A 22513-nucleotide genomic window follows, 5' to 3' on the forward strand; every position below is an offset into this window, starting at 1 on the left:
CTGCATTGAATGATGATTACAGTATGTGTTTCACTAAAGCTGAAAAGAGCAGATGAAATGTGCACAAAGTCCAGTGAATAAGTTCTGATCAGGGCATGTACAGTAGCAATAGGAGTCAGAGGTCAGGACTGGTGACAAAGAAACGTCAGGTCACAATCTGAGGTCAAGGTGAATGTGTTCATTACACCAGAGGCCATTGCTAGGTAATAGCAAGGAGTGTGGCAGCACCAGTCAATGAGGGTAATTCAGACCTGATTGATAGGGTGCGTTTTATGCAACCCTGCGATCAGGCAGTCACCGCCTACAGGGGGAGTGTATTGTGTGTATGCAGGTGTGCGATCGCATGTGTAGCAGAACTGCACAAACATCAGTTTGTGCAGTTTCTGCTCAGCCCAGGACTTATTCAGCCACTGTGATGATCGGGACCGGGGCTGACGTCAGAAATCCTCCCACAAAACGCGAGGTCCCTTCTGCATTTTTCCGGACACTCCGTAGAAACTTTCAGTTGCCACCCACAACGCCCTCTTCCTGTCAATCTCCTTGCGATCGCCAGTGCGTTCGGAATTTTCGCAACATCATGTAGCTGACAGGCTGCAGCTGTCCCTTTCACTCTCTGTTCAGCTCTGCTGCCCGCGAGGGAGGCTGGGAGGAGGTTCGGCATTGGATCGCGGAAGTCTGTGTCTCTGGAGTACCACCGGAGCCAGCGACAGCTCTCCAAGCCAGGATACTTGGGGGGGGTCTGTTCTTAAACATTAAACAATTATTCCCGAGTAGCCAGTATTTATATACTCAACATATATAAGTGGCAATCCTCCTGGACCTTAATACATTATTAATATGGAAGCCCATGGAGTGCCGCCTCTGTTTTTTCCATAATGGACTATGCCATGGTCCCAGGAGGATTGCCATTTATACACTCATTAGGAGGACACCCCAGCGATTAATTTATACAGAGTGCCAGACGACCGGTATATATATGTGTATATATATATATATATATATATATATGTGTAGCAAGCAGATGTTCTTGTTGGAGATGGATAAATGTCGGTCCAATCCCTCTATTTAAAGAACAGGCGGCACTCCAGGGTCTTAGTGAAATATATACGTGTATTGAAAAAAATCAATGAGAAGAGTGGCACATTGCGCCGACGTTTCAGCGCCGCGCAGGGCGCTTTTTTCAAGGCTGTGTGCAAGTGTTACAAAACAAAACCAGAATAGTGTGCTGTCTTACCTTTTAAACCCTGCGGTGAGGAAGACCGAATTGCGGTGCTGCGGGCGCTGGCGTCCAGCGGGGCTTCCGGTAGGCGTTCCCTTTGCTTGGCCAGGACGTGACGTTACTGGTTGCTTGGTAACCCGCGGGCGTCCCCGCTGCCGCAGTTAACCCGCTGCTCCTGTCGGACGAAATGAAAAGTGACACCAACTGAAAGAGTGTAGTCATATAAACACATTTCTGATGTGCATGTGTATCTGCTAATAGTGTGAACTACTTGTGATGTAAAGTGACCAATATGTGATGAAAATAATTAATTAAAAAGCAGGTAATTGCTATCCAGCATGTTAAGCCAGAATTAGCACCTATGTAGGTGCTTAAATATGTTCTATTACTTAATATTTTAAATACTTTTTCTGTGTATTTACTGCACTGATTCTAAAATCTTAATATGTCAATGAGGCATGCATGCTATAACAACAGCCATATGCAAGAGGTGTATGCACAAACTATAATGATATGAATGTACTCCTGTGTGTGTATGATGTATTCAGAGAGACAGATTTCCCAGTGACGTGGGTGCTAAATGACACTTTAATGTTTGTTGACCACCATGTCACCCAAGTGCTACCAGTTATGTTCTATGGTATGTGTCTCCTATGAGAGAACCTCCAAGGGTGCTATGTATTGTGATCGGATTATTATCATTTCATGTTCCTGTATATGCACCAACGGTGCCCATTCATTGCCAAAAAACACTCCAAGCTACATGTTCATTGAGACCTTGTGGGGTCAATGTGGACAAACGATATATCCATTCGATCTCCCTTTGGGCTAAGATTTTGGCTCGATCTCCTCCTCTTGCGCTAGCTGGTATGTGATCCACTATCATGTGTCTCAAATGTTGTAGTTGGTGCTGTGCTTGCTTGAAGTGTCGTGCTACCGGTTGATCATTTGGTTTACCCTCCAATGCTGCCTTGATGGCCGATCTGCGTAAGGCCATTCGCTCCCTGAAAGTGCGAATGGTTTGACCAACGTATAATAGGCCGCACGGGCATGAGATGACATATATCACAAATTGTGATAAACACGTGACGTGATGGCGGATCTTAAATGACTTCTTGCTTATGGGATGAATGAACTGTGGGCCTGTGTCCATATGTTTACATGTGGTACATGTCAGACATCTTTGGCATCCCATTTTGAATGCTGTTTGTTTCCTTTGAGTGACGTCCGTTTTTACTAGTAAATCTCTGAGGTTGCGTCCCCTTTTGAAGCATGGCATTATGGTGGTGTTTTTAAATACTGGTAGTGATGGATCAGTGTTAACAAGGGGCCACAAAGCCCGTGTAGCTCTTGTGGTGACTGAACTAGCCGTGGTGTACTCTGTAATGAATGGTACTTTGTTTGTGAGTTGTTGCCTCTTGGAGACTAATAATTGGTCCCGAGGCATGCCTAGGACCTCTTGTTTGATGCAAGCCAACTGACGTTTATCGTATCCCCTCTGTGTGAACTTAAACACTACTTGGTCAAGAGCGCTATCCAGTTGTTCCCTATTACTTGTAATTCGGGCTACTCGTAACATTTGAGACCTTGGTAAGCCCTTTTTCAGGGCTGGCGGATGAAAACTGTTCTTTCTCAATAATGTATTTCGATCCGTCGGTTTGTGATACACAGAGGTTGTAATGATGTCGTCACAGATGTTTATTTGAACATCCAAAAAATGTATGGACTCCGAACTGGTTTCTATGGTGAGTTTAATTGGCGTATCACTGTGGTTGATGTCGTTTAAGAGGTTCTTCAGTTCTTCTTCTGTGCCCGTCCAAAAAAGTAGAAGATCATCTATGTAACGTTTGTACAATAGGGTCTTGCCTTGTGTGTCTTCTGAGCTTAAATATTGCTGTTCGAATGCATACATGTACACATTGGCATAACTGGGGGATACATTAGATCCCATTGAGCATCCCGTAAGTTGGACGAAATATTCGCCGTTATGCAGGAAATAGTTGTGCGTTAGAATGTATTCCAGAAGTTTCATGAACAAAGGTATATGTATAGTGTTGAAATTCTCCGTTGTCAGAAATTGTTGCATTGCTGCAAGTCCTTGGGAATGAGGAATGACAGTGTACAAACTTTGTACATCCATGGTACACATGATTGTGTTTTTGGGTACCCTGGAAATTTCCTGCAATGTAAGTAATAGATGGGTGGTATCTTTCAAATACGTAACTTGCTTAATGACCAACGGTTGTATTAATGAGTCCAGGAAGATGGAGATCGGCTGTATCAGTGAACCTCTCGCTGAAGTGATCGGGCGCCCGGGTGGATGCATCGGGTTTTTATGTATTTTGGGGACCGTATACAATACTGGAACCACGGGGTGGGGTTGCATCAATGAAGCTGCAGTTTTTAAATCTAAGTGTCCATCTAATACTGCTTGTTTTAGGATGTTGTCTATTTCTAATTTGTATTGTGCAGTGGGATTGTTGCGTAAGTGTTTAACTTATCATCAAGGACTCTTACAGACGCAGAAAAACAAGTCCTTAAAAAGGGACTCTCGTTCATACCGACTATTCCTCACAACGACTTCAAATGGACAGTCGAACAACATCGATTCAGCAGGACATTAAGACTTAAGGAGTTCTTTCAATATCAAAATACATCCAGTACCAGTGAACCATCTGTTAAACTGCCGTCCAGATCGACTTTTGACCCCCAATCCAACAACGCTGCCATAAAAACTTTTTCCAGATTACTGGATACTTCAATAAAAAAATATGATCAAGCAGCCCCGACTGTATATAAAAACATCACTACGCAAGAACAACATGCCATCAAAGATCTAAGTTCTTACAAGGACATCATCATACGGCCGGCAGACAAAGGGGGAGCAATTGTCATACAGGACAGAAAGGATTATATTGCGGAGATTGATCGACAACTAATGGATTCCGCCACATACAAAAAATTACGCAACAATCCCACTGCACAATACATATTAGAAATAGACAACATCCTAAAACAAGCAGTATTAGATGGACACTTAGATTCAAAAACTGCAGCTTCATTGATGCAACCCCACCCCGTGGTTCCAGTATTGTATACGGTCCCCAAAATACATAAAAACCCGATGCATCCACCCGGGCGCCCGATCACTTCAGCGAGAGGTTCACTGATACAGCCGATCTTCATCTTCCTGGACTCATTAATACAACCGTTGGTCATTAAGCAAGTTACGTATTTGAAAGATACCACCCATCTATTACTTACATTGCAGGAAATTTCCAGGGTACCCAAAAACACAATCATGTGTACCATGGATGTACAAAGTTTGTACACTGTCATTCCTCATTCCCAAGGACTTGCAGCAATGCAACAATTTCTGACAACGGAGAATTTCAACACTATACATATACCTTTGTTCATGAAACTTCTGGAATACATTCTAACGCACAACTATTTCCTGCATAACGGCGAATATTTCGTCCAACTTACGGGATGCTCAATGGGATCTAATGTATCCCCCAGTTATGCCAATGTGTACATGTATGCATTCGAACAGCAATATTTAAGCTCAGAAGACACACAAGGCAAGACCCTATTGTACAAACGTTACATAGATGATCTTCTACTTTTTTGGACGGGCACAGAAGAAGAACTGAAGAACCTCTTAAACGACATCAACCACAGTGATACGCCAATTAAACTCACCATAGAAACCAGTTCGGAGTCCATACATTTTTTGGATGTTCAAATAAACATCTGTGACGACATCATTACAACCTCTGTGTATCACAAACCGACGGATCGAAATACATTATTGAGAAAGAACAGTTTTCATCCGCCAGCCCTGAAAAAGGGCTTACCAAGGTCTCAAATGTTACGAGTAGCCCGAATTACAAGTAATAGGGAACAACTGGATAGCGCTCTTGACCAAGTAGTGTTTAAGTTCACACAGAGGGGATACGATAAACGTCAGTTGGCTTGCATCAAACAAGAGGTCCTAGGCATGCCTCGGGACCAATTATTAGTCTCCAAGAGGCAACAACTCACAAACAAAGTACCATTCATTACAGAGTACACCACGGCTAGCTCAGTCACCACAAGAGCTACACGGGCTTTGTGGCCCCTTGTTAACACTGATCCATCACTACCAGTATTTAAAAACACCACCATAATGCCATGCTTCAAAAGGGGACGCAACCTCAGAGATTTACTAGTAAAAACGGACGTCACTCAAAGGAAACAAACAGCATTCAAAATGGGATGCCAAAGATGTCTGACATGTACCACATGTAAACATATGGACACAGGCCCACAGTTCATTCATCCCATAAGCAAGAAGTCATTTAAGATCCGCCATCACGTCACGTGTTTATCACAATTTGTGATATATGTCATCTCATGCCCGTGCGGCCTATTATACGTTGGTCAAACCATTCGCACTTTCAGGGAGCGAATGGCCTTACGCAGATCGGCCATCAAGGCAGCATTGGAGGGTAAACCAAATGATCAACCGGTAGCACGACACTTCAAGCAAGCACAGCACCAACTACAACATTTGAGACACATGATAGTGGATCACATACCAGCTAGCGCAAGAGGAGGAGATCGAGCCAAAATCTTAGCCCAAAGGGAGATCGAATGGATATATCGTTTGTCCACATTGACCCCACAAGGTCTCAATGAACATGTAGCTTGGAGTGTTTTTTGGCAATGAATGGGCACCGTTGGTGCATATACAGGAACATGAAATGATAATAATCCGATCACAATACATAGCACCCTTGGAGGTTCTCTCATAGGAGACACATACCATAGAACATAACTGGTAGCACTTGGGTGACATGGTGGTCAACAAACATTAAAGTGTCATTTAGCACCCACGTCACTGGGAAATCTGTCTCTCTGAATACATCATACACACACAGGAGTACATTCATATCATTATAGTTTGTGCATACACCTCTTGCATATGGCTGTTGTTATAGCATGCATGCCTCATTGACATATTAAGATTTTAGAATCAGTGCAGTAAATACACAGAAAAAGTATTTAAAATATTAAGTAATAGAACATATTTAAGCACCTACATAGGTGCTAATTCTGGCTTAACATGCTGGATAGCAATTACCTGCTTTTTAATTAATTATTTTCATCACATATTGGTCACTTTACGTCACAAGTAGTTCACACTATTAGCAGATACACATGCACATCAGAAATGTGTTTATATGATTACACTCTTTCAGTTGGTGTCACTTTTCATTTCGTCCGACAGGAGCAGCGGGTTAACTGCGGCAGCGGGGACGCCCGCGGGTTACCAAGCAACCAGTAACGTCACGTCCTGGCCAAGCAAAGGGAACGCCTACCGGAAGCCCCGCTGGACGCCAGCGCCCGCAGCACCGCAATTCGGTCTTCCTCACCGCAGGGTTTAAAAGGTAAGACAGCACACTATTCTGGTTTTGTTTTGTAACACTTGCACACAGCCTTGAAAAAAGCGCCCTGCGCGGCGCTGAAACGTCGGCGCAATGTACCACTCTTCTCATTGATTTTTTTCAATACACGTATATATTTCACTAAGACCCTGGAGTGCCGCCTGTTCTTTAAATAGAGGGATTGGACCGACATTTATCCATCTCCAACAAGAACATCTGCTTGCTACACATTGATCCTGTGGAAGGCACCGGGGCAGTTGTGGACTTAATTGAGTGCCAACCTTACCAGTTCCATATATATATATATATGTATATATATATCTACACAACAAGATTCAGGGTGCGCACAATGACATTTATAAATTAATTAAAAACAATATCCAATTGTCGTTAAGAATAAACCAGCAACCAATTGTAACTAAATACAATGATTTATTAAAAACAAATTGGTAAGACAAATATGACCCCTAAAAGCAATGTTTCTGGGGCTTGTTGTTCTTAAAGAAGAAAGTTCTGATCCAAAGATAAGGATTGCTTCATTTATTGGGAATTGATCTACTAATTGAGTTCCTTGTGAAATTCCTGATCGCCTTCTTTCCAAGGAGTTACATCATTATACCAAATTGTACCGTTGGTTCATTATACCATCTAAAGATAAGGATTGTCTTACCTATTGGAATTTGACCTACTAATAGATTTCCTTGTGAATTATGCTCTCTTTTGGTATCCCCTGATGAAGTCCTATTAAGAACGAAACGTTTTGGGTTCAGAACTTTCTTCTTTAAGAACAACAAGCCCCAGAAACATTGCTTTTAGGGGTCATATTTGTCTTACCAATTTGTTTTTAATAAATCACTGTATTTAGTTGATGGTTTATTCTTAATGATAATTGGATATTGTTTTTACTTAATTTTATAAATGTCATTGTGCGCACTCTGAATCTTGTTTTGAATATCTATTTTGAACCCTGAACTAGCAAAAGGGTTATACTAGAGGTGCAGCCCCTATTAAGCGCAGTCATTGGGTACGTTTGTATTTACTATATATATATATATATATATATATATAATGTATGTGTGTATGTATGTATATTGAAAGTTGTTTTTTTTTAATTAGATTGAGGGATATACAGTAGCATATAGCAGCCACAAATGCGGTTTGTAGTGCATGGGGGTAACCAATGTTGTCTATGGTAAATGGGGGTCACTGATGCTGTCGGTAGTGCATGGAGGTCACCGATGCTGCTGGGGGTGGGGGGGGCACCACCATCCATAGCGCCTCCAGGCACATGATATGAACTTACACCTCTGGGAGCAGTAGCTATCCCAAATTGATTTCCTTTATATTTTTTCCTTAAACTACCTGCCAGCCTGCATTTTCTTTCTGGAAATTGGATTAGGATCACAATAAGAAATTGTATCTATGAATGATACATATTTTAATTTATGGATTCATTCTCTATTGCGCTCCTATTAAAGAATATTGATACCCAAACAGCCACCTGACAGGACATCCCACACCCTAACTATGCAGATCAGTCCTAGACAGGTGGCAAGTCTAGAGACTTATTTTCTTGTATACATTTTGGGCAAATTATCCTTTGGTACATCTGAAATTATTAAAGAAAGGTCACCTAAGTTATTTAAAGTACATGTTTTTTTTTTTTTGTGAAACGGTACAAACATGTTTGTCCACATTTGTATATAGTTAATTTTTTTGCAAAGCACATTTGAATTTCTTTCATATTCCTCTCTTGTTGCCTTGACATTTACAATTTTATATTTTTCTCGTATTAAAGGCTGAAGAGATGCATCCTGGTTACTCCAAATACAACTATGTTTTTCTGGCAAAGGTAATTAGAACCTTTTGTTTAATCAGATCAGAAATAAAATATAATGTAAATATCTGCAGCTACAGCAACTTTTCATTTTTGTCTTATAACTTTCTCCCCAGTGCTATAAAGATCTTGGACAGAAACCTCTTGCTTTGAAGCACTGTGATGATGCATCAGCAATGCCATCGGTTACTAAAGAGGTAAGGGCTGTAAAATACAGTTCATTGAATTAATGATTGAGTGAGAAGGCCATAATGTAATATAATATACCAAGGGGTAGGAAACCTGTATCACCCAGCTGCTGTGGAACTACATCTCCCAGCATACCCCTCCACAGTTTTGCTGTTAGGGCATTCTAATATTGTGACAGGGCATGCTGGGATGTATAGTTCAACAGCAGCTGGAGTGTCACTGGTTGTCTACCCTGTAATATACTATCATGAAAAAGTACATACTCAACTTTCTTCTCAAGTATTACATTACCAGATAACCAAACAGAATCTTTATGTCCAGTACTTCTGAATTAGGCTACCTGAGGTCCAGTGGGTTTGTTTCAATTAGTTTGGCTAAATTTACAAAATGTAGTGAATGCAGTATAGTATTTTACGCATTTTTCATAATTAAGGAATTAAGAATGGTAGGTAAATGGATAAGTCTCAACACTGTTAAGGAAATCCCAGTGAGCGTTTATGGTGGCAGTACTTATAAAATTTTTACCACGAGGCACTTTACTTGCCTCCTATGAGGCACTTTACTAATGTTGCCTTCAGCTTTTAGATTATTAGATTATTTGATGGTGAAACGGTAAAGAAAATAGCAAATGTGTTTACTTTGTCTGAAATATATAATATCGCTGTGTAGACTTTTCCTTCGTAATGGTTATACAGTTATGTTCTTAATTATAGTTTCTTTAAATAGAACAGCTGTTGAAAAACAAGTTGTTTTTTTAAAGTAAATATGAAATGATTAGCTCATATATTATAGAAATAAAATATATGTTCATGCCAAACACATCACTGTAACCTCATTTTTGGCATGTTATAAGACAGTGCTTGTATTACTCAGTGCCATTGAGTCAGACCTGAGATGGATTCATGCTGTGATGAAGTGCTCACATTCACATGTTTGCTTTACTGCTGTACAGTTTGTTGCTTTTATATAGATGTGTTTTATTTATTTATTTATTTGTTCATACAAACAATGTATTAAGTTTGTTTTTATCCAACAAATATCAATAGACTCCATATTTTGTTGTTGTAAATATAATGCAAATGTATCATCTTTAATTTGTTCTGCAAAGGAGCACTTGCACAAAATATTTTAAAAGCAAAATAAACAGCCAGGGGCGTGGCATGAGTCAGCATGGAATAGGATGCATGTTACCTACTCTCTTGAAAAAAAAAATCCTGTATATTAATCCATGTTCCACTGAGTGAGCAAGTTATATTGAAGAATCTAATGTGAAAGCAGTCCCCATTCCCTTCCCAGAAAATCATTGTGGGATCCAGCAGTAGGATGAACATTGGCCCTCATTCCGAGTTGTTCGCTCGTTCTTTTCCTTCGCATTGGTGCGATTTTCCGCTAACTGCGCATGCGCAATGTTCGCACTGCGGCTGCGCCAAGTAAATTTGCTAAGAAGTTTGGTATTTTACTCACGGCATTACAAGGTTTTTTCTTTGTTCTGGTGATCGTAGTGTGATTGACAGGAAGTGGGTGTTTCTGGGCGGAAACTGGCCGTTTTATGGGAGTGTGTGAAAAAACGCTGCCGTTTCTGGGAAAAAACGCGGGAGTGGCTGGAGAAACGGGGGAGTGTCTGGGCGAACGCTGTGTTTGTGACGTCAAACCAGTAACGACAAGCACTGAACTGATCGCACTGGAAGAGTAAGTCTCGAGCTACTCAGAAACTGCAAAGAAAAATCTTTTCGCAATATTGCGAATACTTCGTTCGCAATTCTGCTAAGCTAAGATTCACTCCCAGAGGGCGGCGGCTTAGCGTGTGCACTGCTGCGAAAAGCAGCTAGCGAGCGAACAACTCGGAATGAGGGCCCTTGTCAGCTATGGATGGCTGTTCAGGGATGTATTGATAGGGCACACGCATTGTCAGGGAAATGTGCTAATTCACGCATGCACACGGGAGACTCGCTTCATTCACAGAACACAGCAGAACACTTCGCTAATTACAGAGAAATTATTGACCGAGATAAAATATTATTATCATTATCATTATTATTATTATACTTTATTCATAGGGTGCCACAAATGGTCCACAGTGTCGTACATAGGGAAAACTATCAGACTGCACAGAGTAAAATAGAACAGTACAGTAAAAACATTTTTTATTCTGGGGAGGGTTCAGCACAATGACACAAAGCAGCCAGAATATTACAAGCCTCTAATAAATGTCACCACATTTAAAAATAGAACCAATACACAACAGGATAAAGACCTGATGCCGAGTTATACTGCATCAGGTCTCTGTTCTGTTATGTATTAGAAGAACAGTACAGTAGTGAGTACACTACAATTAACAATAATTGAAGAGGTGAGTGATGAAGGTGTTATGTTACGTTTAGAAGAAACTGAGGTATTAAAGTTAAATATATACAGTTAAAGATAAATTATTAGAACTTAAGAATTGGACATAGCTTGTTTATCCACAAAACATATCAAGTACATAGACTACCAACATTTAAAATAGCATTGTTACTATGATCCCTAGGTCATAACACATTTATCTATAAAAAAACAAACACATTTTTTCAGAATATTGGTACATAACACCTTTATCCAATCACCTCTTCACTTAACACTATAATTCTCAATGCACAGTACAGCTATGGCATGAAGGGGTGGAGGGGGAATCTTCACATTAGGCTCAGACTTGTACCCATTGGAGCAGCTTAAAGGTTTAATACCTCTGAAAAGGTGCTATAGCAAGAGTGGGGTATGGGGACAGAGAGCCCAATGACAAGGTGAAGGGTGTAGCTGGTGCACAAGAGAAGTAGGCTGTGGGAACAGGAGGGCAGAGAACCCTGCTCCTTGGAGATTACAGTCGGGCATATATTATTCTGCCAGTATCAATTGGATCATAGATATTAGTTTTTGCGATGTATGCCTAGTGTCCCCTGCATAGTATGACTGGAGGATGGCTATATGTGACAGAACTTCTGTCAGTCATCTGGTAGACCCCACTGCTGCAGCCCCATTCATCAGGCTCCCTCTGCACTCACAGTGGCTGCGATCCTTTGCAGGAGTTATTCAGGAGGGGAGAGAGACTTTGATCTATTCATTGGATCCCTCCAGCTGTTGATAGAATCATCAGTGTCAATAATTACAGCCAAGCAGGCTGCCATTGATGAGCATAATAATGGAACACCTGGACTGCTCCTGCAACCTACTACAGCGCTCTGCTGGTTCCAAGACCCCTGAAAGCTGGGGTAATTACCTAGCCTTGGAACAGGTTTGCCAGCAAGTGTCCTGTATTGCTTACTCAGTGCACAGAAAACCCCCAGAAGATATACCTGCAACATTTGTCGATCGTTGCCTCAGGCAGCCAGTACAGGAAGCTACATCTAATTATATTCCTCAAGGAATGACCACAGCTGAGAAAATCCTGTCAAGTAATCATTCACTTTTTTATTTCTCAGTGGGGTTTCATTTGACATGAATGCTGAGATCCTTTAGAAACAAATACAGAGGACTGTTGCTAAAGAACAGTCTGTTGGCACCATGTTGGTCATAGTAGAAATATGCTCCTATAAATTTTCTTGTGCTTTGTGAAGCATCCAATCCTAACACCTGGTAATTCTAAAACAGGAGAGTCTAAAACTCAGCGCTCCTATTGTCTTATATTATACATCCTTATGTATTACATATCCTGTCATAGTGGGCAAAATTAGCCAGACTGGCCAAAGGGCATAGCTCTATGGATATGCATGTTGTTCATTTGCCAGTAACTCTGGAGACATACCAGTGATCCCTGCAATAACCCTCGGCTTCACAGAAACCATCAGGGAGTGACCATTTTTGACTATCTCTGATGGGTGATGGCTCAAAGCTGGGATATTTTGATAATATACAGATGGTGACAGAACATATTGTTTGAGACTCCTTTAAATAATTTTGCAGGGTTTTAAGGCTTAAAAATATAAAAAGAAAAGGAAATTGAGCTCAAGCAAGTTTGCAATGGCTTGGAGTGGGCATAAATTTCCTTGCGCACTAAAGACAGGTCAGGAGGATGTCTGGGGCAAAATTTACTATCGTTCGATTTTGATTTAAAAGGGGTTTTAGCATTCTGTTTTCATTCAATTTCCATTTGATTTGGGTTGAATAGATTTACTAAAGACAAAATCGAATATCAAATCGATGCTAAAGCAAGATTCAACTCACATCCCAATAGAAATCGAATTTCTGAAAAAGATCAATGTTTCCCATACCCCAACATAAAATCCCCTCATTTACTAAAATTTGATTTGCAAATCAATTTGAAATCAAACTCAAAATCGAAACTCAAATTCCCAAATGTTTAGAATGGTGTTAGATATTCAATTTTGGCTTCTAAACACCATTCTAATGTAGGAAATTGATAGTGATTACTTTTTAAGTATCCAAAAGTATGTAGGGCAGTGTGGAAGTAGTAATAATGGATGTCCAAGGTTATGGTATGTTGTGCACCTACCTGCACAATGCAAATCACCACCTGAGATAACTCTGAAGGATCAATCAGAGCACCATCAGCAGCTTCATGAGTTGAATAATGCACATATTTATACTTAAAGACCTCATACATATTCCGTGAATGTGCAATAGATCGCACCAGAGCACAATATTGGGCAATTTGGCTGGATGATATAATGAATTTTAAAATCATGAATGTTGTAACTAACTATCCCGGTTCCTCCCATGATGCCTACATCCTCAGCAATTCATCCTTGTATGCAAAAATTCTTGTGGGACAAATGCCAGAGAGATGGTTGTTGTGTAAGATACCAGTATGTACTAATAAAGCAGCTAATAGTAATTGTTACTATATTGTTCCCCTTCCACCAAAAAAAAGTTATTTAGGCTATGGCTGTTACTCCTAGCTTCTGACTCCATTGTCAAATCCACAAATTCCTGCTGAGATTAAGTATAAAGAGGCACATATAGCCACCCAATACATAACAGAATGAATCTTTGGTTTATTTAAAAAATAAATATTCAGAAAGCATAATATATAATTTGGCAATAGTGTTCGATATTGTGCTCTGCTGCCATCTATTGTATAATTGTGCATTAAATAAACCACTCCCCCCAGATTATGCAATAAACAGGGAGCAGGCAGAGGTTTTTTTTAACAGCAACTGACTGTGAGCACAGAAAGTTGAAGGTAGGCTGGAAAGCAGATTATTGCTAAATTTATTTCCAAATATTTCAGCTATATTCTCTAAAAAAAAAAAAATCACTTAGGTTTTCATGTATAAAACAGTGTAAAGAGAGAGCTTCCCCTTTAATTAGTGAGCATATGATACATTTGGACCAACAGGAAGAAATTAGGAAGTTCTGTTCGATTTTGCTGGGGATTTTAATGGGGATTAGAGGTTCGGTTTTGGAAGGGATTTCATAAATTCAACTCTAAATCCCTTCCAAACATGAATCCACATCAAATTTGATTTGAAAATTGAATGCAAACTCGAATTTTCGTAAATTAGGGATTTTTTTTAAAGAATTTTAGAAAATCATAAAGAATCTATTTCAATTGATTTTTGAAGATTCATAAAAAGGATTCCAAAATCGAATTTTAGTAAATATACCTCCTGGTCACCACCTTCATAAATACAAATGCAGATTGTTTTTCACTATACATGCTCATTATACACAGGACAGAAAAATCACACAAAACGTTCCTGCAATGTTAAATGTGCTGTGTTGAAAACTGACTCAATATGAATTTACCGGCGGGCGGGATGCCGACTGTCCATATCCCAACAGTGGCATCCCGCCCACCAGAATGCCGGCAATGGGGCGAGCGCAGAGAGTCCCCTTGCGGGCTGCTGAACCCGACAGCCAGCAAATTGAACGCATCCCTATCAAAACAGTTGTTCTGTAATAATATTACCAAAGTTTTATACTGTATAAATATAATACCCTAACACACATCCAAGTCAAATTACTTATTAGATGAATTGCTTGCTTATTTGTATCAGATAAATTTGCCCACTTTGCCCTATTACTCCATGGAGTATCTTTATGATCCCTTTTATAGAAAAAGAGAAATTCAGCAGTTGCATTCCTACTAGCATTGGATACACAATGAAATTTTAATTATATTACAAGTCTAGAACTTTTTATTTTTTTATTTTTATCCTCAAGCATCTTGATAATTTTGTCTAATTAGTGTTTGAGAAGGTATTATTCCCCCCTTCCACATTGGAAACAACTTATTTATATACACAGCAAGGCCTTTAACTTGGTTCTATGAGATTATATTTTGTCTTTCGGGGGGTGAAAGCACCATTATTAGTGCCCTGTTCACAGATGCCATGCTGTTTTGTTTTCAGGATTTTTGGCAGATGCAAGAGACTGTTGAAGGCCTGCTTGGAATTGTTGATGGTTTGGGATATTTTGCTGGCACCAAATTCATTTATCGAATGCATTACCTAAAGCATATACTGTACCTCATCTGGTGGGATATGCCATGGGAGGAAGGACAAAACATTCCCAGCATTGAACACAAAAATGTAAATACAGGTTGAGTATCCCTTATCCAAAATGCTTGGGACCAGAGGTATTTTGGATATCGGATTTTTCCGTATTTTGGAATAATTGCATACCATAATGAGATATCATGGTGATGGGACCTAAATATAAGCACAGAATGCATTTATGTTACATATACACCTTATACACAAAGCCTGAAGGTCATTTTAGACAATATTTTGTATAACTTTGTGCATTAAACAAAGTGTGTGTACATTCACACAATTCATTTATGTTTCATATACATCTTATACACCCAGCCTAAAGGTCATTTAATACAATATTTTTAATAACTTTGTGTATTAAACAAAGCTTGTGTACATTGAGCCATCAAAAAACAAAGGTTTCACTATCTCAGTCTCACTCAAAAAAGTCCGTATTTCGGAATATTCCGTATTTCGGAATATTTGGATATGGGATACTCAACCTGTACCTGTAGATCTGGGTAACTGATAAAATGACAGATTAGGTTTTGTTTAATATTTATCCTGTTACTATCTTCAAACGAATTCATGTATGAAGAAAGATCCTCTCTCCATGTCTGATGATAGTGTAAGCCAAAATCTTATGTCCTCTGACACGACCAGATGCATATTCCTATAACAGCTTTTCAGAGAAACTAATATATCCCTTTTGGACTGGAGTGAAAGGGGGTAAGAATTAAGTTAGTACCTATTATACAACAAAGGCACTTCCCTGTCTGAAATGTGTTACTTATCTGCACCATTGATATATCTGAAAGAGTGGATTTGAGAGAGACTCCAGAGGAGACTTTGAGACACTTCCTGAGTGAGTAGATGGGATCAGCTACACTCCCTTATCCCTTACAAATCCTGCCAGGAGGAAAGCGAAGAGGAATGTCCTCGCACTCACGAGACAATTTGTGCTGGTTTGGAATTTCATGAATTTAATTGTACAGAGTAGAGATGAGCGGGTTCGGTTCTTCCCGCCTGACTCGGAAAACCCGAACGAGGCAAAACGTCATCATCCCGCTGTCGGATTCTCGCGAGATTCGGATTCCATATAAAGAGCCGCGCGTCGCCACCATTTTCACTCATGCATTGTCGAGAGAGCGAGAGGACATGGCTACGTTCTCTGAGTGGAAAGCTCAATATCAGTGCTCAGTATCTGTGCTGCATTGTGGTGACCAGTATACTACAGTACAATAGTCCAGTGCTGCATCTCGCTGCTTAGTGTCAGTTCTAGTATCCGCATCAGTGCTCAGTATCTGTGCTGCATTGTGGTGACCAGTATACTACAGTACAATAGTCCAGTGCTGCATCTCGCTGTTCAGTGTCAGTTCTAGTATCCTCATCAGTGCTCAGGATCAGTGCTCATAGTCTTGTGCTTCATTGTGGTGACCAGTATACTACAGTACAATAGTCCAGTGCTGTTCTCGCTGCTTAATGTCAGTTCTAGTATCCTCATCAGTGCTCAGTATCACTACTCATTGTCTTGTGCTGCATTGTGGTGACCAGTATACTACAGTTCAATAGTCCAGTGCTGTTTTTGCTGCCCAGTGTCAGTTCTAGTATCCTCATCAGTGCTCAGTATCACTACTCATTGTCTTGTGCTGCATTGTGGTGACCAGTATACTACAATACAATAGTCCAGTGCTGTTCTTGCTGCCCAGTGTCAGTTCTAGTATCCTCATCAGTGCTCAGTATCAGTGCTCATTGTCTTGCTGCTGCATTGTGGTGACCAGTATATTACAGTACAATAGTCCAGTGCTGTTCTCGCTGCCCAGTTTCAGTTCTAGTATCCTCATCAGTGCTCAGTATCACTACTTATTGTCTTATGCTGCATTGTGGTGACCAGTATACTACAGTTCAATAGTCCAGTGCTGTTCTCACTGCCCAGTGTCAGTTCTAGTATCCTCATCAGTGCTCAGTATCACTACTCATTGTCTTGTGCTGCATTGTGGTGACGAGAATACTACAGTATGTCAGGCTCCGGAGCCTTACTTCCGGCGGGTGCTCCCGCGGGTTACCTTCCCGCTGGTTGGCGAGGCTGCGGCGGCAGGGAGCTGCTGGCGGCGGGTACTTCTGGACGGATGTGCGGCTGCCGGGGACCGAGGGTCTGGAGAGCCGGGCGCTGCGGCAGGGATCGCTGCGGTAAGGTCCTCTAGTGGTGACACAGTATAGTGTGTCAGAGACCGAAGCTGGCTAAAGCTGTGTGCTAACAGCTAAGTATGTCTACTGTGCTGGGGGCAGCCATGTTGGAGACCAGAGTATTACCAATGAAGTTCCCAATCTATGTCCAGCCAATCCTGCGTGTTCTCCCCTTACAAAAGGGGGCTGGCTCAGAGCGAGAGTGCCAGTGCTTCATGTTACCTCCTTGTGAAAGGTTCTCCAGCTCTGTGCTCCCAGGTTACTTCTGGTTCCCTGGTCCTGGTTGCTCTCATCCATCGGTTACCTAAACGCTGCTGCAGTCCTGCTGTCTAAGTCCGTTGCCACTCGTGGAAGCGCTCACGGGGTCCAAGGTCTTAGAGGAGCTCCAGGTGCTAACGGCAGTTCCCGCAGACGTATTCATTTCTTCAAAGTCCAAGTTCTTCAGCCTCGTCTTTCAATCACAAACCACAGTCCTCATTTCTTCAAAGTCCAAGTTCTTCAGCCTCGTCTTTTAATCATAAAACACAGTCTTCAGTTCATCTTTACCGGAGTTCTTCAGCTTCACTCTTCAAGTCATTTAAGCATAGACTCTAATTCTTCCAGTTTCTTCAATTGCTCCAGTATTCGTGTATAGCCTGCTTTTGACACTGTTGACCACTCTCTTCTCATACATACACTACAATCCCTAGGTCTTCAGGACACAGCCCTTTCTTGGTTCTCATCCTACCTATCTAACCGCTCTTTCAGTGTTCACTTCTCTGATTCTACCTCCTCTTCTCTACCTCTATCAGTTGGAGTACCGCAAGGCTCAGTCTTAGGTCCTCTGCTTTTCTCAATCTATACCTCCTCTCTTGGTAAACTAATCAGCTCCTTTGGATTTCAGTATCATTTGTACGCTGATGATACTCAAATCTACCTATCCTCCCCAGATTTGTCACCACCAGTATTGGCTCGTGTCACTGGATGCCTGTCTGCCATTTCATCTTGGATGTCATCTCGCCACCTCAAACTCAACATTTCCAAAACCGAATTATTTTCCCACCAGCTAAGAGTAGTTACCAACCTGATATCTCTATAACTGTTGACAATGCAACTATCCACCCCACAAGCTCGTTGCCTAGGTGTCACCCTTGACTCTGAACTGTCCTTTGTTCCACACATTCAATCTGTCTCTAAATCATGTTACATGCACCTTAAAACATATCCAAAATACGCCCTTATCTTACACAAGACACTGCAAAAACTCTAATCCATGCACTCATCATCTCCCGCATTGATTATTGTAATAGTCTCCTTACTGGTCTTCCCAAACATAGGCTATCACCACTTCAATCCATTTTAAATGCAGCTGCGAGGCTAATCTTCCTCGCCAGACGTTCTTCATCTGCTGATCCGCTCTGTCAGTCCCTCCATTGGTTACCGGTTTTCTACCGTGTCAAATATAAAATACTTTTACTTACATACAAGGCTATTAACCAAACTGCACCATCATACATCTCCTCACTCATCTCAAAATATCTCCCTACCAGACCTCTCCGCTCTGCACAAGATCTGCGTCTCTCATCCACATGTATTACCTGTTCCCACTCAAAATTACAGGACTTTACCCGGGCTTCACCCACTCTGTGGAATGCACTCCCACGCACAATAAGACTCTCCTTTAGTCTCCAAACCTTTAAACGTTCTCTGAAAACTCATCTCTTCAGACAAGCCTACCAAATTTAAGACCCACACACATAAACTTAACAGCTTCCCTATCAAGTTACATCCCCTCTGTACAGTCCACATAAACTCACATTTTGTCTTCCAACATTGCTGGGTGATCATATCATATACAACCCATTAAGAACCTAGCAACCTGGGGAACCATTATGTAACAGGTAGCATCTAACCTTGTGTATCAATGCCTATTTCCCTATAGATTGTAAGCTTGCGAGCAGGGCCTTCCTACCTCTGTCTGTCTGTCTGTCTTTGCCCAGTTTTGTTCTATAATTGTTGTTCTAATTGTAAAGCGCAACGGAATATGCTGCGCTATATAAGAAACTGCTAATAAATAAATAAATAAAATAAATAAATTTATTAAAACTACAGTTATCTTCCTACGAAGTCCTCCTTTTCTTTACGCCCTGCGGCCAACGTTAACACTTAATTAGGCTTCCACCCCATGAGGAGGAATTACATTCAGCCACCTTGTTTACTCTCCTCACAGGTAACTGTCCCTTCAGCCAAAACTCTGTTGTCGGAACCCCAACTTACGCCGAGCGTGACACAGTACAATAGTCCAGTGCTGTTCTCGCTGCCCAGTGTCAGTTCTAGTATCCTCATCAGTGCTCAGTATCACTACTCATTGTCTTGTGCTGCATTGTGGTGACCAGTATACTACAGTACAAAAGTCCAGTGCTGTTCTCGCTGCCCAGTGTCAGTTCTAGTATCCTCATCAGTGCTCAGTATCACTACTCATTGTCTTGTGCTGCATTGTGGTGAACAGTATACTACAGTACAATAGTCCAGTGCTGTTCTCGCTGCCCAGTGTCAGTTCTAGTATCCTCACCAGTGCTCAGTATCACTACTCATTGTTTTGTGCTGCATTGTGGTGACCAGTATACTACAGTACAATAGTCCAGTGCTGCATCTCGCTGCTCAGTGTCAGTTCTAGTATCCTCATCAGTGCTCATTGTCTTGTGCTGCATTGTGGTGACCAGTATACTACAGTTCAATAGTCCAGTGCTGTTCTTGCTGCCCAGTGTCAGTTCTAGTATCCTCATCAGTGCTCAGTATCACTACTCATTGTCTTGTGCTGCATTGTGGTGACCAGTATACTACAGTACAAAAGTCCAGTGCTGTTCTCGCTGCCCAGTGTCAGTTCTAGTATCCTCATCAGTGCTCAGTATCACTACTCATTGTCTTGTGCTGCATTGTGGTGAACAGTATACTACAGTACAATAGTCCAGTGCTGTTCTCGCTGCCCAGTGTCAGTTCTAGTATCCTCACCAGTGCTCAGTATCACTACTCATTGTTTTGTGCTGCATTGTGGTGACCAGTATACTACAGTACAATAGTCCAGTGCTGCATCTCGCTGCTCAGTGTCAGTTCTAGTATCCTCATCAGTGCTCATTGTCTTGTGCTGCATTGTGGTGACCAGTATACTACAGTTCAATAGTCCAGTGCTGTTCTTGCTGCCCAGTGTCAGTTCTAGTATCCTCATCAGTGCTCAGTATCACTACTCATTGTCTTGTGCTGCATTGTGGTGACCAGTATACTACAGTACAATAGTCCAGTGCTGTTCTCGCTGCCCAGTGTCAGTTCTAGTATCCTCATCAGTGCTCAGTATCACTACTCATCGTCTTGTGCTGCATTGTGGTGACCAGTATACTACAGTACAATAGTCCAGTGCTGTTCTCGCTGCCCAGTGTCAGTTATAGTATCCTCATCAGTGCTCATTATCACTACTCATTGTCTTGTGCTGCTTTGTGGTGATCAGTATACTACAGTACAATAGTCCAATGCTGTTCTCGCTGCCCAGTGTCAGTTCTAGTATCCTCATCAGTGCTCAGTATCACTGCTCATTGTCTTGTGCTGCATTTTGGTGACCAGTGTACTACAGTACATTACTAAAAGTCCAGTGTCTTGTGCTGCATCTTGCTGCTGTAGGGTGCTGTGGTAGTGTCCTGTCACTGTGCATAGGTCATCATCATTCCAGTCACAGTGGTATTTAGTATCTATCTAGTGGTATCTAATTTCAGTCATTACTGCCGTCTAATTCCAGATATATTATTGGCATATAATTCCACACATTAAAAAATAGAGAACAAAAATTTGGAGGGTAAAATAGGGAAAGATCAAGATCCACTTCCACCTAGTACTGAAGCTGCTGCCACTAGTCATGGCAGAGACGATTCAATGCCATCAACGTCGTCTGTAAAATCCAAAAAACAAAAGTTCAGTAAAATGACCCAAAAATCTAAATTAAAGCGTCTGAGGAGAAGCGTAAACTTGCCAATATGCCATTTACGACACTGAGTGGCAAGGAACGGCTGAGGCCCTGGCCTATGTTCATGGCTAGTGGTTCAGCTTCACATGAGGATAGAAGCACTCATCCTCCCGCTAGAAAAATGAAAAGAGTTAAGCTGGCAAATGCACAGCAAAGAACAGTGCGTTCTTCTAAATCACAAATCCCCAAGGAGAGTCCAATTGTGTCGGTTGCGATACCTGACCTTCCCAACACTGGACGGGAAGAGGTGGCTCCTTCCACCATTTGCATGCCCCCTGCAAGTGCTGGAAGGAGCACCCACAGTCCAGTTCCTGATATTCAAATTGAAGATGTCACTGTTGAAGTACACCAGGATGAGGATATGGGTGTTGCTGGCGCTGAGGAGGAAATTGACAAGGAGGATTCTGATGGTGAGGTGGTTTGTTTAAGTCAGGCACCCGGGGAGACACCTGTTGTCCGTGGGATGAATAAGGCCATTGACATGCCTAGTCAAAATATAAAAAAAATCACCTCTACGGTGTGGAATTATTTAAACAGAAATGCGGACAACTGGTGTCAAGCTGTGTGTTGCCTTTGTCAAGCTGTAATAAGTAGGGGTAAGGACGTTAACCACCTAGGAACATCCTCCCTTATACGTCACCTGGAGCGCATTCATCAGAAGTCATTGACAAGTTCAAAAACTGGGGGACAGTGGAAGCAGTCCACTGACAACTAAATCCCTTCTTCCTCTTGTACCCAAGCTCCTGCAAACCACACCACCAACTCTCTCAATGTCAATTTCCTCCTTAGACAGGAACGCCAATAGTCCTGCAGGCCATGTCACTGGCAAGTCTGACGAGTCCTCTCCTAACTGGGATTCCTCCGATGGATCCTTGAGTGTAACGCCTACTGCTGCTGGCGCTGCCGCTGTTGTTGCTGCTGGGAGTCGATCGTCATCCCAGAGGGGAAGTCGGAAGACCACTTGTACAACTTCAACTAAGCAATTGACTGTCCAACAGTCCTTTGCGAGGAAGATGAAATATCACAGCAGTCATCCTGTTGCACAGTGGATAACTCAGGCCTTGACAACTATGTTGATGTTAGATGTGCGTCCGGTATCCGCCGTTAGTTCACAGGGACTTAGGGAATTGCTTGAGGTAGTGTGTCCCCGGTACCAAATACCATCTAGGTTCCACTTCTCTATGCAGG

General features: G+C 41.6%; 1 protein-coding gene across 2 annotated transcripts in view; it reads left to right on the top strand.

Moving 5' to 3' along the window:
• Positions 1-22513, top strand: part of RMDN2 (regulator of microtubule dynamics 2) — a 296636-nt gene that overhangs the window by 247334 nt on the left and 26789 nt on the right. For both annotated transcript variants that reach the window (XM_063918055.1, XM_063918056.1), the window contains exons 9-10: positions 8450-8503; positions 8605-8685. In XM_063918055.1, the coding sequence (XP_063774125.1) occupies positions 8450-8503; positions 8605-8685 (135 nt within the window). The remainder of the gene's footprint in view (positions 1-8449; positions 8504-8604; positions 8686-22513) is intronic.

This window comes from Pseudophryne corroboree, chromosome 4 (genome assembly GCF_028390025.1).
Source record: "Pseudophryne corroboree isolate aPseCor3 chromosome 4, aPseCor3.hap2, whole genome shotgun sequence".
NCBI classification, from domain to species: domain Eukaryota; kingdom Metazoa; phylum Chordata; class Amphibia; order Anura; family Myobatrachidae; genus Pseudophryne; species Pseudophryne corroboree.